Source organism: Clytia hemisphaerica, unplaced genomic scaffold (genome assembly GCF_902728285.1).
Source record: "Clytia hemisphaerica strain Z4C2 unplaced genomic scaffold, Clytia hemisphaerica genome assembly, whole genome shotgun sequence".
NCBI classification, from domain to species: Eukaryota; Metazoa; Cnidaria; class Hydrozoa; order Leptothecata; family Clytiidae; genus Clytia; species Clytia hemisphaerica.
This window is the reverse complement of record NW_027103417.1, coordinates 67,057-80,890: the sequence shown is the minus strand read 5'-3', so window position 1 is coordinate 80,890 and position 13,834 is coordinate 67,057. Positions and strand designations below refer to the sequence as shown.

At 34.8% G+C, this 13,834-nt stretch overlaps 1 protein-coding gene across 1 annotated transcript; it reads right to left on the bottom strand.

Annotated features, from left to right (window-relative positions):
• Nucleotides 1-1,160: 1,160 nt before the first annotated feature.
• LOC136797629 (adenosine deaminase-like) lies at nucleotides 1,161-2,171 on the bottom strand. Its single transcript, XM_067054215.1, has one exon. It carries the CDS (start codon nucleotides 2,169-2,171, stop codon nucleotides 1,161-1,163), a length of 1,011 nt encoding a protein of 336 aa, XP_066910316.1.
• Nucleotides 2,172-13,834: the final 11,663 nt, after the last annotated feature.

The window sequence follows — 13,834 nt, the reverse complement described above, 5'->3', positions numbered from 1 at the left end:
AATATAGATGATGGGATAATTAACTTGGAATGTTCCTAGTAGCAGCACAGCACCATAACATGGAGGTATAAAGAAAACAGGAGATGTATGTTATTATATATACCCTGGCCCTACGGTTAGAATTTTCAGAGCAAACTCGAGTTCTACTAAAAAGTCTTATTTCATCGGACGAGCCTAAGAATTTATTTTGGTACATTTTATAAAAGAAATCAAAAGGTTTTAACGACCAATTTGCCGACAAATTAAACTCCTGTTTTTCTTTATACCTTCATGATCACATCATATCGTCTTAAGGGCTCTGACCATAGTCAGAAAATTGATTTTAGTATCTGAGCATAAAAGTTATGTTTTAGATTCTTTAACACTTTTAACAAAGAATTGTCTTTATAAATTGCTTTTTAATCAAACCCCTTAAAAGTAATTAAGAACTTAATTGCAAAAATGACGTTATGAACTTTAAAAAGACGTTAATAATATGTTGCATCACCTTCTTTTATAAAAAGTGCTAAGTTTTAATGGGTAATTAACCTTTTTGTTTCGAACTTTTTTCAAACTGTCCGCAAAGAATTAAACTATTTTAAATTTTGCGGAAAACTTTTCTAAAAAGATGTGTCAAAAGTTATGACTGTTTTTTTAAGCAAAATCCAGATAAAAAATTGATGAAAAACCACTATTTTGAAGATTTCGAGACAAAGAAGCATTTACAAAAATTTTCCGCAAAAATTTTTATTGTTCGGTAAAAGATACACCATCTACTGCGAAAAATTTTTCAAAATGTTTTTTCTTCGCCGAAACTAAGCTCTTCAAAGTTGAAATACTCTTCCTCGCAAAAGTCTTCATTTTCTTCTTCATCAAATTTTTTCAATACAATTTTTGAATTTTCAGATTCAGGAATAGTTTGTCTAACAGAAAATGTACAACATGCCATAGTTTTGTTGGTTACATCAGTCAGAAAACACATTTTAAACACGGCAATTATGAAAAATTCACTATGGTCAGAGCCCTTAAGTCGAGTTTACGGAATAAATCTCAAGCTTGGTTCGAGATAATGTGTCATATAAAAAGATATCTTTGCATAGTAAAAACGAAGATTTATCAAAATAAATATACCAAGTAAACACAAGAGAAAATGAAAGGTTATATATATAGAATTTTAATTTTTATTGTAAAGCTTGCGAAACAATGTCATATTTCGATAGCAAATCTTCAATTTTCGGTAAATAAATCGTTCTCCATTTGTTTAGAGCGTTTTCAATGAACGACTGATCAATAGTAGCAAAACCTGCTTTGTAACCGTTCTCGATAATCTCGAGTAAATCTCGTGAAGATAAACCACAATCGAGTATAGCTCTTACACATTCATTGGTAGGGTCTGGAGCACCAATATCCAAGCTTCCAGAAAGTAACAAATTATCAACATTTAGTGCAGAAACTTTTAATCCTTTTCGAATGAATTTTTTAATAGGATGTTTGGCAAATGACTCGCATTTCGTTTTATTGCCGCAGTTACTAGTCAAACAGACTTCAATACTAATGTCTTTAAGACGGTATTCCTCGTAAATAGACTCGTCACAAGATCGTAAAGCTAGCCCGTGTCCTATTCGTTGTACACCGATATCAGCGGCTAGATTCACATTATCAATAATGGTAGCGTTAGTGTGTTCGTTCCATTCTCCAGCATGAACCGTGATCGGAATTTGACGTCTCCGAGCTTCAACCAAAACGTCCTTGAAAAGCTCCAGGGGATAACTCCCCTCGTCTCCGGCTACGTCTATGGCAAGAACATCATTACTCTGCGAATATAAGTCAAGCGTTTCGAAAGCTTTTTTAGGCGGGTACGATCGTAAAATACAAAGAATGATTCCACCTTTTATCTCGACGTTTTGGTTATCTTTAAAATGTTTCACTGCATTTTTGAACCCCTCTACAACAGCCCGAACGGCTTCTAACTCAGTTAAGTTCTTAAGTGTATGTAAAACGGGCGCAAATCGTATTTCGATATAATTCACTCCATGATCGTTAAACAAATTATTTACTAATTGATACGTCATTGAAGAAAGGTCTTCTCTAGTTTGTAGGAATTGGTTACAAAAATCAAAAACTTTCCAATTCGAATTTTGTTTCTGTTTTGAACCACCTGCAATTTGAGTTTTCTTCATAATTTTACACATTTTTTATAAGAATTCTTTTTAAGATAATCCTAAGGGTCAAACTTGTAGAATTTTAAGAATTTCTTATTCAACCGTTTCCGGACGTTTGAAATTGAAAATTAATATTTCTTAGTCTCCTTCGTATTATCTTTCTCATTTTTGAGACAATACTTGAACGTACTTTAATGGAAAATAGATTTTTAACCCTAAATTTCATTACTCATCTTTTAAAATTTTAGAATCACTTAAGAATACCTTAAGGATCACAAGGCTCATTTCGTTTCATGTAATTCTTATAAAAAATGTGTAAATATCCATTTAACGGTGTCCGACCTCTCATGAAAATCAAAGCATTTCAATTGGTCATATTTAACTTTGTCAGTTTGAAATATTTCCAATTTAGATTTGGAAATCACGAGACATCTAGACTTGGGGGTACAAATTTGTGCTAATATACATAAAGAGTTTTCCCCAGCATCGGGCTTTTCACTAGCATGTTGCTGTCCCTGGTGTGCTGTATATCCGTTTTGGGAAGAAACAGCACCTTCTGGTATGAAGTGTACGCAAATATTCTGTTGCTATGTCGCTGGGCCTTAATACCACTTCGACTTCTTGTTGACACTAAGTGTTCCTATGGAATATACTTATTATTTCAAAAAGTTCTATTCACAATTTCAATCTCATAAAATCTTAACTTCATTCGTAAAATTAAAAATAATCTGATAGTGATAATCTTATCAAAAGGATCAAATGATCAGCTCCTTTCAAAATTATGACGTCATTAAATAAAAAATTGATTAACGGACGTCAAATATAATTTTCCAACTTTTATAATCGAAATAAATATACTCAGATTAAGAAGAAGGAAGCGAGCACAATATCAGGATGCAAGGTAATGCTTCATTATACACTGCAATGCCTTTTTTCTTTTTTAGATTCGACCCAATGTCAAGCATGTTAGGGGTTTTCAGAAGAAAAAAAGGGGATAGAGGTGGGTAAAGTGAGTGAGTTTAAAAATGCTCTTTCACAGCAAAAAGCGTTTGTGCACATCAATTTTGGTTAGTCTTTTCTTCTCCCTCTTACGTAGTTTGAAAGGAAGACCTGAGAAGACAGAGGTCATAAGAACTGCAAGAGGGAGAAGAAAATGGGGCAGAGGTGGGTAAAGTGAGTGAGTTTAAACATTCTTTCACAGCAAAAACGTTTTTGAAATACGATTTTGGATGCCTTTTCTTCTTTTTTGTACTCGACTCAGGTTCGAGGAGGGCCTCAAAGTAGAGGCTTTCGGAAGAAGAAAAGGGGGCAGAGTTGGGTAAAGTGAGTGAGTTTAAAAATACTCTTTCACAGCAAAAAGCGTTCGTGCACATCAATTTTGGTTAGTCTTCTCTTCTCCCTCTTAAGTAGTTTGAAAGGAAGACCTGAGAAGACAGAGGTCGTAAGAACTGCAAGAGGGAGAAGAAAAGGGGACAGAGGTGGGTAAATTGAGAGAGTTCAAATATATTCTTTCACAGCAAAAAGCGTTCGTGCACATCAATTTTGGTTAGTCTTTTTTTTTCCCTCTTACGTAGTTTGAAAGGAAGACCTGAGAAGACAGAGGTCATAAGAACTGCAAGAGGGAGAAGAAAATGGGGCAGAGGTGGGTAAAGTGAGTGAGTTTAAACATTCTTTCACAGCAAAAACGTTTTTGAAATACGATTTTGGATGCCTTATCTTCTTTTTTGTACTCGACTCAGGTTCGAGGAGGGCCTCAAAGTAGAGGCTTTCGGAAGAAGAAAAGGGGGCAGAGTTGGGTAAAGTGAGTGAGTTTAAAAATACTCTTTCACAGCAAAAAGCGTTCGTGCACATCAATTTTGGTTAGTATTTACTTTTCCCTCTTAAGTAGTTTGGAAGGAAGACCTGGGAAGACAGAAGTCATAAGAACTGCAAGAGGGAGAAGAAAACGGGTCAGAGGTGGATAAAGTGAGTGAGTTTAAAAATGCTCTTTCACAATAAACAGCGTTCGTGCACATCAATTTTGGTTAGTCTTTTCTTCTCCCTCTTAAGTAGTTTGAAAGGAACCTGTCCAGAGAAGACAGAGATCGTAAGAACTGCAAGAAGGAGGAGAAAAGGGGGCAGAGGTGGGTAAAGTGAAAGAGTTTAAAAATACTCTTTCACAGCAAAAAGTGTTCGTGCACATCAATTTTGGTTAGTCTTCTCTTCTTCCTATTGAGTAGTTTGAAAGGAAGACCTGAGAAGACAGAGGTCGTAAGAACTGCGAGAAGGAGGAGAAAAGGGGGCAGAGGTGGATAAAGTGAAAGAGTTTAAAAATACTCTTTCACAGCAAAAAGCGTTCGTGAACATCAATTTTGGTTAGTCTTTTCTTCTCCCTCTTAAGCAGTTTGAAAGGAAGACCTGAGAAGACAGAGGTCTTAAGAACTGCGAGAAGGAGGAGAAAAGGGGGCCGAGGTGGATAAAGTGAAAGAGTTTAAAAATACTCTTTCACAGCAAAAAGCGTTCGTGCACATCAATTTTGGTTAGTCTTTTCTTTTCCCTCTTAAGTAGTTTGAAAGGAAGACCTGAGAAGACAGAGGTCGTAAGAACTACAAGAAGGAGGAGAAAAGAGGACAGAGGTGGGTAAAGTGAGTGAGTTTAAAAATACTCTTTCACAGCAAAAAGCGTTCGTGCACATCAATTTTGGTTAGTCTTTACTTTTCCCTCATAAGTAGTTTGGAAGGAAGACCTGGGAAGACAGAGGTCATAAGAACTGCAAGAGGGAGAAGAAAATGGGGCAGAGGTGGGTAAAGTGAGTGAGTTTAAAAATGCTCTTTCACAGCAAAAAGCGTTCGTGCACATCAATTTTGGTTAGTCTTTTCTTTTCCCTCTTAAGTAGTTTGAAAGGAAGACCTGAGAAGACAGAGGTCGTAAGAACTGCAAGAAGGAGGAGAAAAGGGGGCAGAGGTGGGTAAAGTGAGAGAGTTTAAAAATACTCTTTCACATCAAAAAGCGTTCGTGCACATCAATTTTGGATAGTCTTTTCTTTTCCCTCTTAAGTAGTTTGAAAGGAAGACCTGAGAAGACAGAGGTCGTAAGAACTGCAAGAAGGAGGAGAAAAGGGGGCAGAGGTGGGTAAAGTGAGTGAGTTTAAACATAATCTTTCACAGCAAAAAGCGTTCGTGCACATCAATTTTGGTTAGTCTTTTCTTCTCCCTCTTAAGCAGTTTGAAAGGAAGAGCTGAGAAGACAAAAGTCGTAAGAACTGCAAGAAGGAGGAGAAAAGGGGGCAGAGGTGGGTAAAGTGAGAGAGTTCAAACATACTCTTTTACAGCAAAAACGTTTTTGAAATGCGATTTTGAATGCCTTTTCTTCTTTCTTCTACTCGACTCGGTTACGAGGAGGGCCTCAAAGTAGAGGTTTTCAGAAGAAAAAAGGGGATAGAGGTGGATAAAGTGAGTGAGTTTAAAAATGCTCTTTCACAGCAAACAGCGTTCGTGAACATCAATTTTGGTTAGTCTTTTCTTCTCCCTCTTAAGTAGTTTGAAAGGAACCTGTCCAGAGAAGACAGAGGTCATAAGAACTGCAAGAAGGAGGAGAAAAGGGGGCAGATGTGGATAAAGTGAGAGAATTTAAACATACTCTTTCACAGCAAAAAGCGTTCGTTCATATCAATTTTAGTTAGTCTTTTCTTCTCCCTCTTAAGTAGTTTGAAAGGAAGACCTGAGAAGACAGAGGTCGTAAGAACTGCAAGAAGGAGGAGAAAAGGGGTCAGAGGGTGGGTAAAGTGAGTGAGTTTAAAAATTCAAAGAGTTCAAAAAGCGTTCGTGTACATCAATTTTGGATGCCTTTTCTTCTTTCTTGTACTCGACTCAGTTTCGAGGAGGGCCTCAAGTCAAAGTAGAGGCTTTCGGAAGAAGAAAAGGGAACAGAGGTGGGTAAAGTGAGTGATTTAAAAAATACTCTTTCACATCAAAAAGCGTTTTTGAAATGCGATTTTGGATGGCTTTTCTTTATTTTTGTACTCAACTCAGTTTCGAGGAGGGCCTCAAAGAAGAGGCTTTCAGAAAAAGAAAAGGGGACAGATGTACTCTAAGGGTAGAGAATTTAAGTTAAGCAGATATAAATCATTTATGGTGAAATGTCGGTGAGATTCCTTCACGGTTGAAAAAGTTTAGTTCAGTTACCGCTTGGTCGAATGATTCGTCTTTATCTAGATTTCTTTTTTGCTCATTTCTACGGGAGGGAAGTTTTGAGGCTAAAACGCAAACGTCCATATTTTCTCGATGAAATATGCGGTAGCTTGGTTATCAACTTATGGCAAATCGATCATAATAGTTAGCATAACTTGTGCAGTCTGTGTTTCCATAATAAATCACGGGTTTCACTTAAAAAATATTTCCACTTTGAAACTGTAATCGATTTCAAATTATAGAGAGATTTTTCTCTGATTATTTTCAACGTTTTAAAGTCATGATTTGATTGGTTCCAGCTTCATCGAAGTTCTTAGAATATTGATCAGTAATTGCAGGGTGATACTCGGCCGGATACTCACAGTACAAATTTAAGCCTCTGTTCCATTATAAGAACTCTGAATAAAGAAGAATCCTCCGACTATAAGAGAATCTTTTCACCGAGCTTAAAGCACCAAATTTTCAAAGTCTTCAAGACCATGAAGGAATCTTACGACCGTTCAAGTGTAAAAAAGATTGCTTATGGCGACCGATAATTAATCAAATATTTGAGAAAAACAGCAGTAAGAAAGTTAGGGTTTAAGATAACTCACAGTATTTCACTTTTGCAGTGGAGATGTGTGTTCTGAACCGAACGAAGTTGAAAGGAAGTCAATCTAGAATGAAAAGAAAACAGGGTTAAGTTAGGAGAGTTAAGGGAGGAGAATGCTAATTTTTGTATAATATATTAACCATGGTCCAATCTGATAGGACCAAATAACATCCATTCTAGTCTACTTGATAAACACAAAAGAAATACAACACAGTACAGGGTAGGATAATAACAATAGTTACCTGAAGCTAGCAGAATCAATCGTGCAGGATAAAGGATAAAGGAAAGGTTGAGCCAAGAGTCTCCTCGTCAGGTCAAATCTGTAAAGAGAAAAACCAGTTTTAGAAAAAGTAATTCGAAAAAAAAAAGGATTTCGCGGCTCCTTATAGCGACATCAGTGCTTTGTTCGTCGTGTGGAAAAGTTTATAAGGAAAAATAGAAAGAATATGCTAGTACGTAGGTAACGTACGCATCGATTTAATTGAAAAAATCGAAAGGTTACTCAAATAAAAAATTGTCTCAAGGGGAACAGGATTGTTGCGACCAAATCGATTTGTATATGACTTTCTTTACCAGATTTTCATCATGCTCTTTCCTATCGCATATAAAGATATTTGATATTTTTTATTTTAAATTCCATGGTAAGCAACGAATTTACTTTCTATTATGGTGACCAGAATTCTGTAAACAAATATTTTTGATGTCATCAAAACAGGGGGGGGTCGGTAGTAAAATCTCAGACATATATGAGTAGTAAAAGGATTTTTATGAATTTTTACATACCACCACCCAGACTCTTGGAAGAGGTATTTTACTACCCTGGTAGTAAAAGTTTTTGGGACAATTTGTCATGGAGACCACCTACTTTTTGGTTGCTTTTAGGACTGATTTTGCAAAAAAAGCTAAAAAATGATTATTTTTGTGACACATTTGTTACTTAGTGCAAAAATTAATGTTTTGCCCTTAGAATGAAAGTCTTTTTTATATTGACAAAAAATTTCGAGGATTTTTTGTTTGCAGCAAACAACTTTCCAACAGAAAATTTTTTCAAATTATAAAAATCTTCAGATTTTTTCGGAAAAGTCATCCAAAAAATTGAGAGAATTACAATAATATAGCTAAAATTTGCTAATTTTACCAGTTTAACTACCCAGGTAGTAAAATTTTTTCAACATTTAACACATAGATACCACCCATTTTAGTATTTAACTACCCTGGGTAGTAAAAGTTTTTTTCGATTTTTCGTCACACCACCACCGTAGTAAACGTCATTATGTCTGAGATTTTACTACCGACCCCCCCCTGATCAAAAAATATCATACCAAATACCATATCAAGAATTAGTTTGTTAGCAATGTAATAAGCTAGTGCGCATGACAAGGTTTTTGATATTTAAACCTCTACATTAGTTTACTAACCGACAATAACAATACAGAAGAGAGGATTTTAGTCATAGGAAATATTCCCGAATGTTCGAGGAAAAAACAATACGAATGCTTCAAAACCAGCAACACTGCAACAAGTTATCCAATTTGTATCAATAGCGAGTTTATATATTGGCACTTTTGAGGACGGTAAAGGGACCGAAGCGATTTGGAATATTTGACCCGCAAAATCGAGGACGGCGAAAGTGCTGATTTACCATCGTCCTCAGTCAGTCAGGATTTAGACAAATTAGAACCTTACCGCCTTCGTCGCAGAAAAACACACATACATAAACTCGGTAATAGACTACATTCCAAAGAAGATGTTCCAGATTTTGGGACAAGCTGGAGTTTTAACAAGCTCTTATTTGATTTGGTTGGTCGTTAAGATGTAATAAAAGAATCTTATTACTTTTTCTAAAGAACGCGTCATTTCTATCACTTTAAATGACCAATTAGTGAAGTATCTTGTAAAAACTCCAGCTCATCCCCAGATTTCAACTTATACAGGCTTCTTTTTTATAAGAATAATTTTTTTTGCTGAGGGTGTGAAAGTATTCTTAGGAAATTTCCGAATCCGAGGGCAAGATATTCTTAACACGCTCTTATTTTGAGAAGGAGATCTTAAAGAGAGGGAATCTTCGAATTTTTTTGCGATGTTAGTTTGAATGTTAACGAGAACATTTTACGCGTAATAAACGCAACAAGTCATCTCCTGCTGAAAATTATGCCTCCTTTGATTTTTGCCACCCTATTATCTTGTCAATTCACAAAATCTCACTCTTAAGATATTCTTATAAGCACTATTCAGATGAAAAGGCGTGTAGTTCAATATGTAATAGTTATCGGACAGTTACAAGTACAATATGAAAAATATCTTACGAGTTCCGAGATTTTTCCATACAATAATTTCCGAGCTTTTAGGCGAGGAAAATAAACGGAAAATCCGTAACGAGTGAAATATTTCTCATATTGTACGAGCAAAATGATAACTGGTTTATCGGTAACCCAAAAAATGCACTTTTTGTGTTGGAAAAAAGCGCAGGGCACTTTTAGTAGAGGGCATTTTGTAAAATCGCTCGACTGTTTTGTTAGAAGCACTTGTTATACATTTTTGGAAAGCTAAGGGGTAGGGGAATCGAAATTACTATGTTTCCAATTTTTTTTCGGACACTTTGGTGTGATTTTCGGACAAATATGACGGTCTCAGGCAAAAATCATAGGGTTAAAAATTAATGAAAGTTTTAGCTCGAGAAAACGGAGACCTGTTGTATATTTTTGGAAAGCTCTCAAAAAATTAGGATGAGAGATATATTGCAACTATAGGTGATTTCAGTACCTAACTCGAGATATTGAGCTTCAAAAAGCGCAAAAACTGGACAAAATAGCTGTTTCTGGCTGAAAAACACGGTTTTCAAGGGTTAATATCTCGAGTTAGGTACAGAAATCACCTATACTTGCAATATATCTCTAATCTTAATTTTTTGAGAGCTTTCCAAAAATATACAACAGGTCTCCGTTTTCTCAAGCTAAAATTTTCATTAATTTTTAACCCTATGATTTTTGCCTGAGACCGTCATATTTGTCCGAAAATCACACCAAAGTATCCGAAAAAAAATTGGAAACATAGTAATTTCGATTCCCCTACCCCTTAGCTTTCCAAAAATGTATAACAAGTGCTTCTAGCAAAACAGTCAAGCGATTCCCAAAAATCTAACAAAATTCCCCCTACTATTTTGTAGAAAAGCGACGTTAGATTGCTTCTACCGCTACAATGCAACAACATCTTTTCGTTAATTTATATTTTGTACATGTAAAATACAAGATATATTGTACTCTTCTTAACCAATCAGATTGCAGATATTTTTTGGATCGCCGATAAAGTGGTTCTCAACAAAGGTCATAGTGATCAAGAGGATATTTGTCTGATTGAAGAATCAAGAAACGAAGCAATGTTAACAGCGAGTTGACAGCCTTATGGAGCTAAGGATAAAATATGAATCTAGGTGAATTTCTGTTTTTTTTATTTGTTTACACGTTATTGTAGAGATTTTTGCAGAAATTGACAGTCTGCACGTTTTGATACACTGTTCTTGAAGGGAAAAAGACATACCAAAATATAATACCGTTTTGGGATTATATTAAGGCTTTTAAATTTTCCAAAAAATTCGATAATGAATCCACTCAACTCTTTCTAAAAAGGTATTAATTTAATCATATTTTGTCCTTTAAAAAAATAATGTATTAAACGAGCGGAGGGACTACCATTTAAATTTTAAAAATTAATTTAGAATTTCAAGCAAATCATGATTTCGTGAAATTATGAGCAACTCCATTCGCTGCAATAATCATACGTGAAAAATAATCATTTCCGTGAAAAAATATTTTCAACGGTATTTTATTTTGTTAAAATTGAAGCATTAAAATGACATGCAAATTATGAATTACAGTTAAACCAATGTTATTCGAACGCCTTCATTTCTGATCAAGATGGGGAAAGATCAACGAAGTAACTTTGGAAGTAAAATATGAAGCTCTCCTGGTCGGCAGTATTTCACTTTTGAAGATGGAAAATAAAAATGTGAGCAAAAGTAAACTTGTGAAAGTCATTTTCATTAAATAAGGCCAAAAAGAATGAAAACTCACTTAATTCGAACGAAATTCTCGTTCCCTCGAAAATTCGAATTACATGGGTTTAATTGTAGCGTTCACTGAAGCAAATCGACTTTATCATTTATTTTGAGTCAGCATTGGGCAAGCTTCTTGCGATTAAAAATGTTTCGTGATCTGGTCATATCTCATACCATTTCAACAGTAATTCCCAGGAGTACGCTTTACTGTAGTTATCTTCTGATTCAGGTTACTTTGATGTCATCATGACTAGGCAGATTCTGGGATATTTCGGACTTTTTGAACCTAACAGAGGCTAAATATTACACATGACCACGTTTTTTTATCTTTTTTTTCCTAATTTTTCAGATAATGCATGAAAAGAGACGAATTTTTCATTTTAGATTCGTTTTGATTTTTATGCTATGTTGAAAAAAATGTGGTTTCAATTTAAAGTTGAAACATCAAAAGTCATAATACAGAGTGTCCAAAAAAAATGCTGATAAAAATTTATAAAAAGAAAAGTGTAATTATTTTTTTTTCTCTTTCTTGATTCGTTGAAATGAAATTAAATTAATGTTAGGAACCTGTCATAATTTTTTTCAGTAGTTTGTCACTTTTCATCAACATTTTGGAGTGGAGAGCTCTGCATGGGAAACAGAAAAAACGGCCCAGTGTCGTCCAGGGTTTCTGTATATTTCGGCACTAATTCGAATTTCAATCCTAAATAAGGTTAGAGTACTGTTATGCAAAAAAAAACTTGCACTCTTCACAAAATGAACATTTGACAACAAAGTTGCGTGATTGTGTTTAAAGATAGGGCACCTATAACAGGAAAAAGTTCAATTTCTGACATCGTGGCACGTAACAAGATTCTTGTTGTAGAATTTTCCGCGGGAGGACTATTCTCCTCAGACGGTTAATTTTCAAGCGCCTTCAGAGGTTTACCCTGCGCGTAGGAAGATTGTGGCCAGTTGAATACAAGAGGTCGTAGCATGGTTTTAGTGTGCGATAGTTAAATCTGACTTGGCGTTCGAACTTTCGTCAGAGTTCAGAGGAAATTAAATTTTACAAGGTTGAGAAATCGCGAAATCTACGACATTAATTTTCGAGAATTTAAGGAAACTAGCAAAACTTTGTAAACCGTAAGTAATTGGTAACAGGCCAACCACCGAACTGAATTAATTAGTTAATAGTTTTTCAATTTTTTTTCGAATCACAAAATAAAATCAACGAAATTCAAATGAATTGACCAATTCGACAAAATTTTCTTATAAAGTTGAATTTTTACTGTAGAAATATTAATTTATTTTACAAACAGAAAATTGTAGGCAAGGGTCAAAGTTTTATGTTTCTGAGCATATTTGTGTAGTTCTTAAAGGTTTCTAGGACATTTTCAATTTAATTTTAAATTCAACGTACGCTTTCACCTCTCCCCCCTTCACTGCGTACGTACTATGCGGATGGTCCCTAATGGCAATCAGTATTGATGGTAATACTCGTAGCTCTAACTTAACATGCAGATGCTTGCTAGCTTCTGACTAGTATGAATTTTGTACATATCCAATCTATATATCAAATACAGCTGATTATTTCTATCCACCATCATAAGAACTGGATGCAATAAGGATTTTTCATCTCAAAGTAATTTGCTATTGTAGGTAACTTTGAAATGATAAAGTCCTAATTTCTGCACGCTAAGTGTAGGCTAAGTCAACAAATTTGACTTCGAAGTTTAATATTTATCAGAAAATATTATAAGAAATCAAATTATGTTCTCCAAAGGATTAAAAACAAAGGGGGTGAAATTCAATATTCCAGTCCGGAGAGAAAATTGAACGTGACAGGTGGTCATCAAACATAATAGATACAAAGATTACAGGCAAAAGCGTGAAGCTAAATATAAATGATACATGGGATACCTGACTACTGATCGACATTTGATTTACTTGAATTGTGAGGTGTGAGGTGACACTTGAGGTGTGAGTGGTTGAGCCAAGTGGTGATTTTGTTGATAGCAAATTCTTCGCCAGTCTTCCAGTTGATGTTGTATTTTAGTTCTTTGTACTTTTAATTGCTATTGTAAGACTTTCTTTATCATGAAAATAAGTTTAAAGTATAGTATGAATGGATCAAAGTATTTTTGATTAAAGTTTCAGCATAAGTGTCTCGCTGGTTCTGAACGTGGCGATGAACTATGACTAGGGTTTTCTTATTTTTCATCACTGATCTAAAATACAATGATAGATGTTGACGATTGATAGTATTAGCCCGAATATAGTGATCATTTTACAAGCGAAGAGCTTCTTAACATAGTATGGCTGGCATTTCGAGATGAATTTTAATGTTAACTACGGCTATGATTACGATAGAATCATCTAATGGATAGTTTGGAGGGCAGAGTTGAATAAAGCTAACAAAATTATGATCTATTTATTACCATAAAATGACAATAAAGCTATCTGATTAAATGTAGATAATAAAATGACATTTGTTAAAAATAAAAAGTATAAAACCCACATGTAATACAAACAAACGCCTCCATGGAAAAACCTTAGGTTTACATGATAACCTTGAGGGCTTTCTCTTTATTCTCAAGAATTGCCTGTTAGAAAAAGCTCTCATTTAATTGCCCACAGAAATGAAGTATGAATTTTTAAGTCTTCGCTCATTGCCCAAAATCAATCGACACTTGACCATCGTTGTCAAACCTTACTAATATGTTAAAAGATTTTATTTTACTTATAATCGGACCCTTCAAAAGAGACGCGGACAAGCTATGTCTAATAAAATATACATCTGTACATAATGTGATATGATTAAAGGTCAGGACATATCCTATTGAAATGATTGTAATCAAGGCATTGTCGGTATTTAAAAATCGAAAATTTTCGAATA

Coding starts and splice junctions, on each gene's coding strand:
- LOC136797629 (XM_067054215.1), bottom strand. CDS start 2,171: ATGTGTAAAATTATGAAGAAAACTCAAATTGCAGGTGGTTCAAAACAG.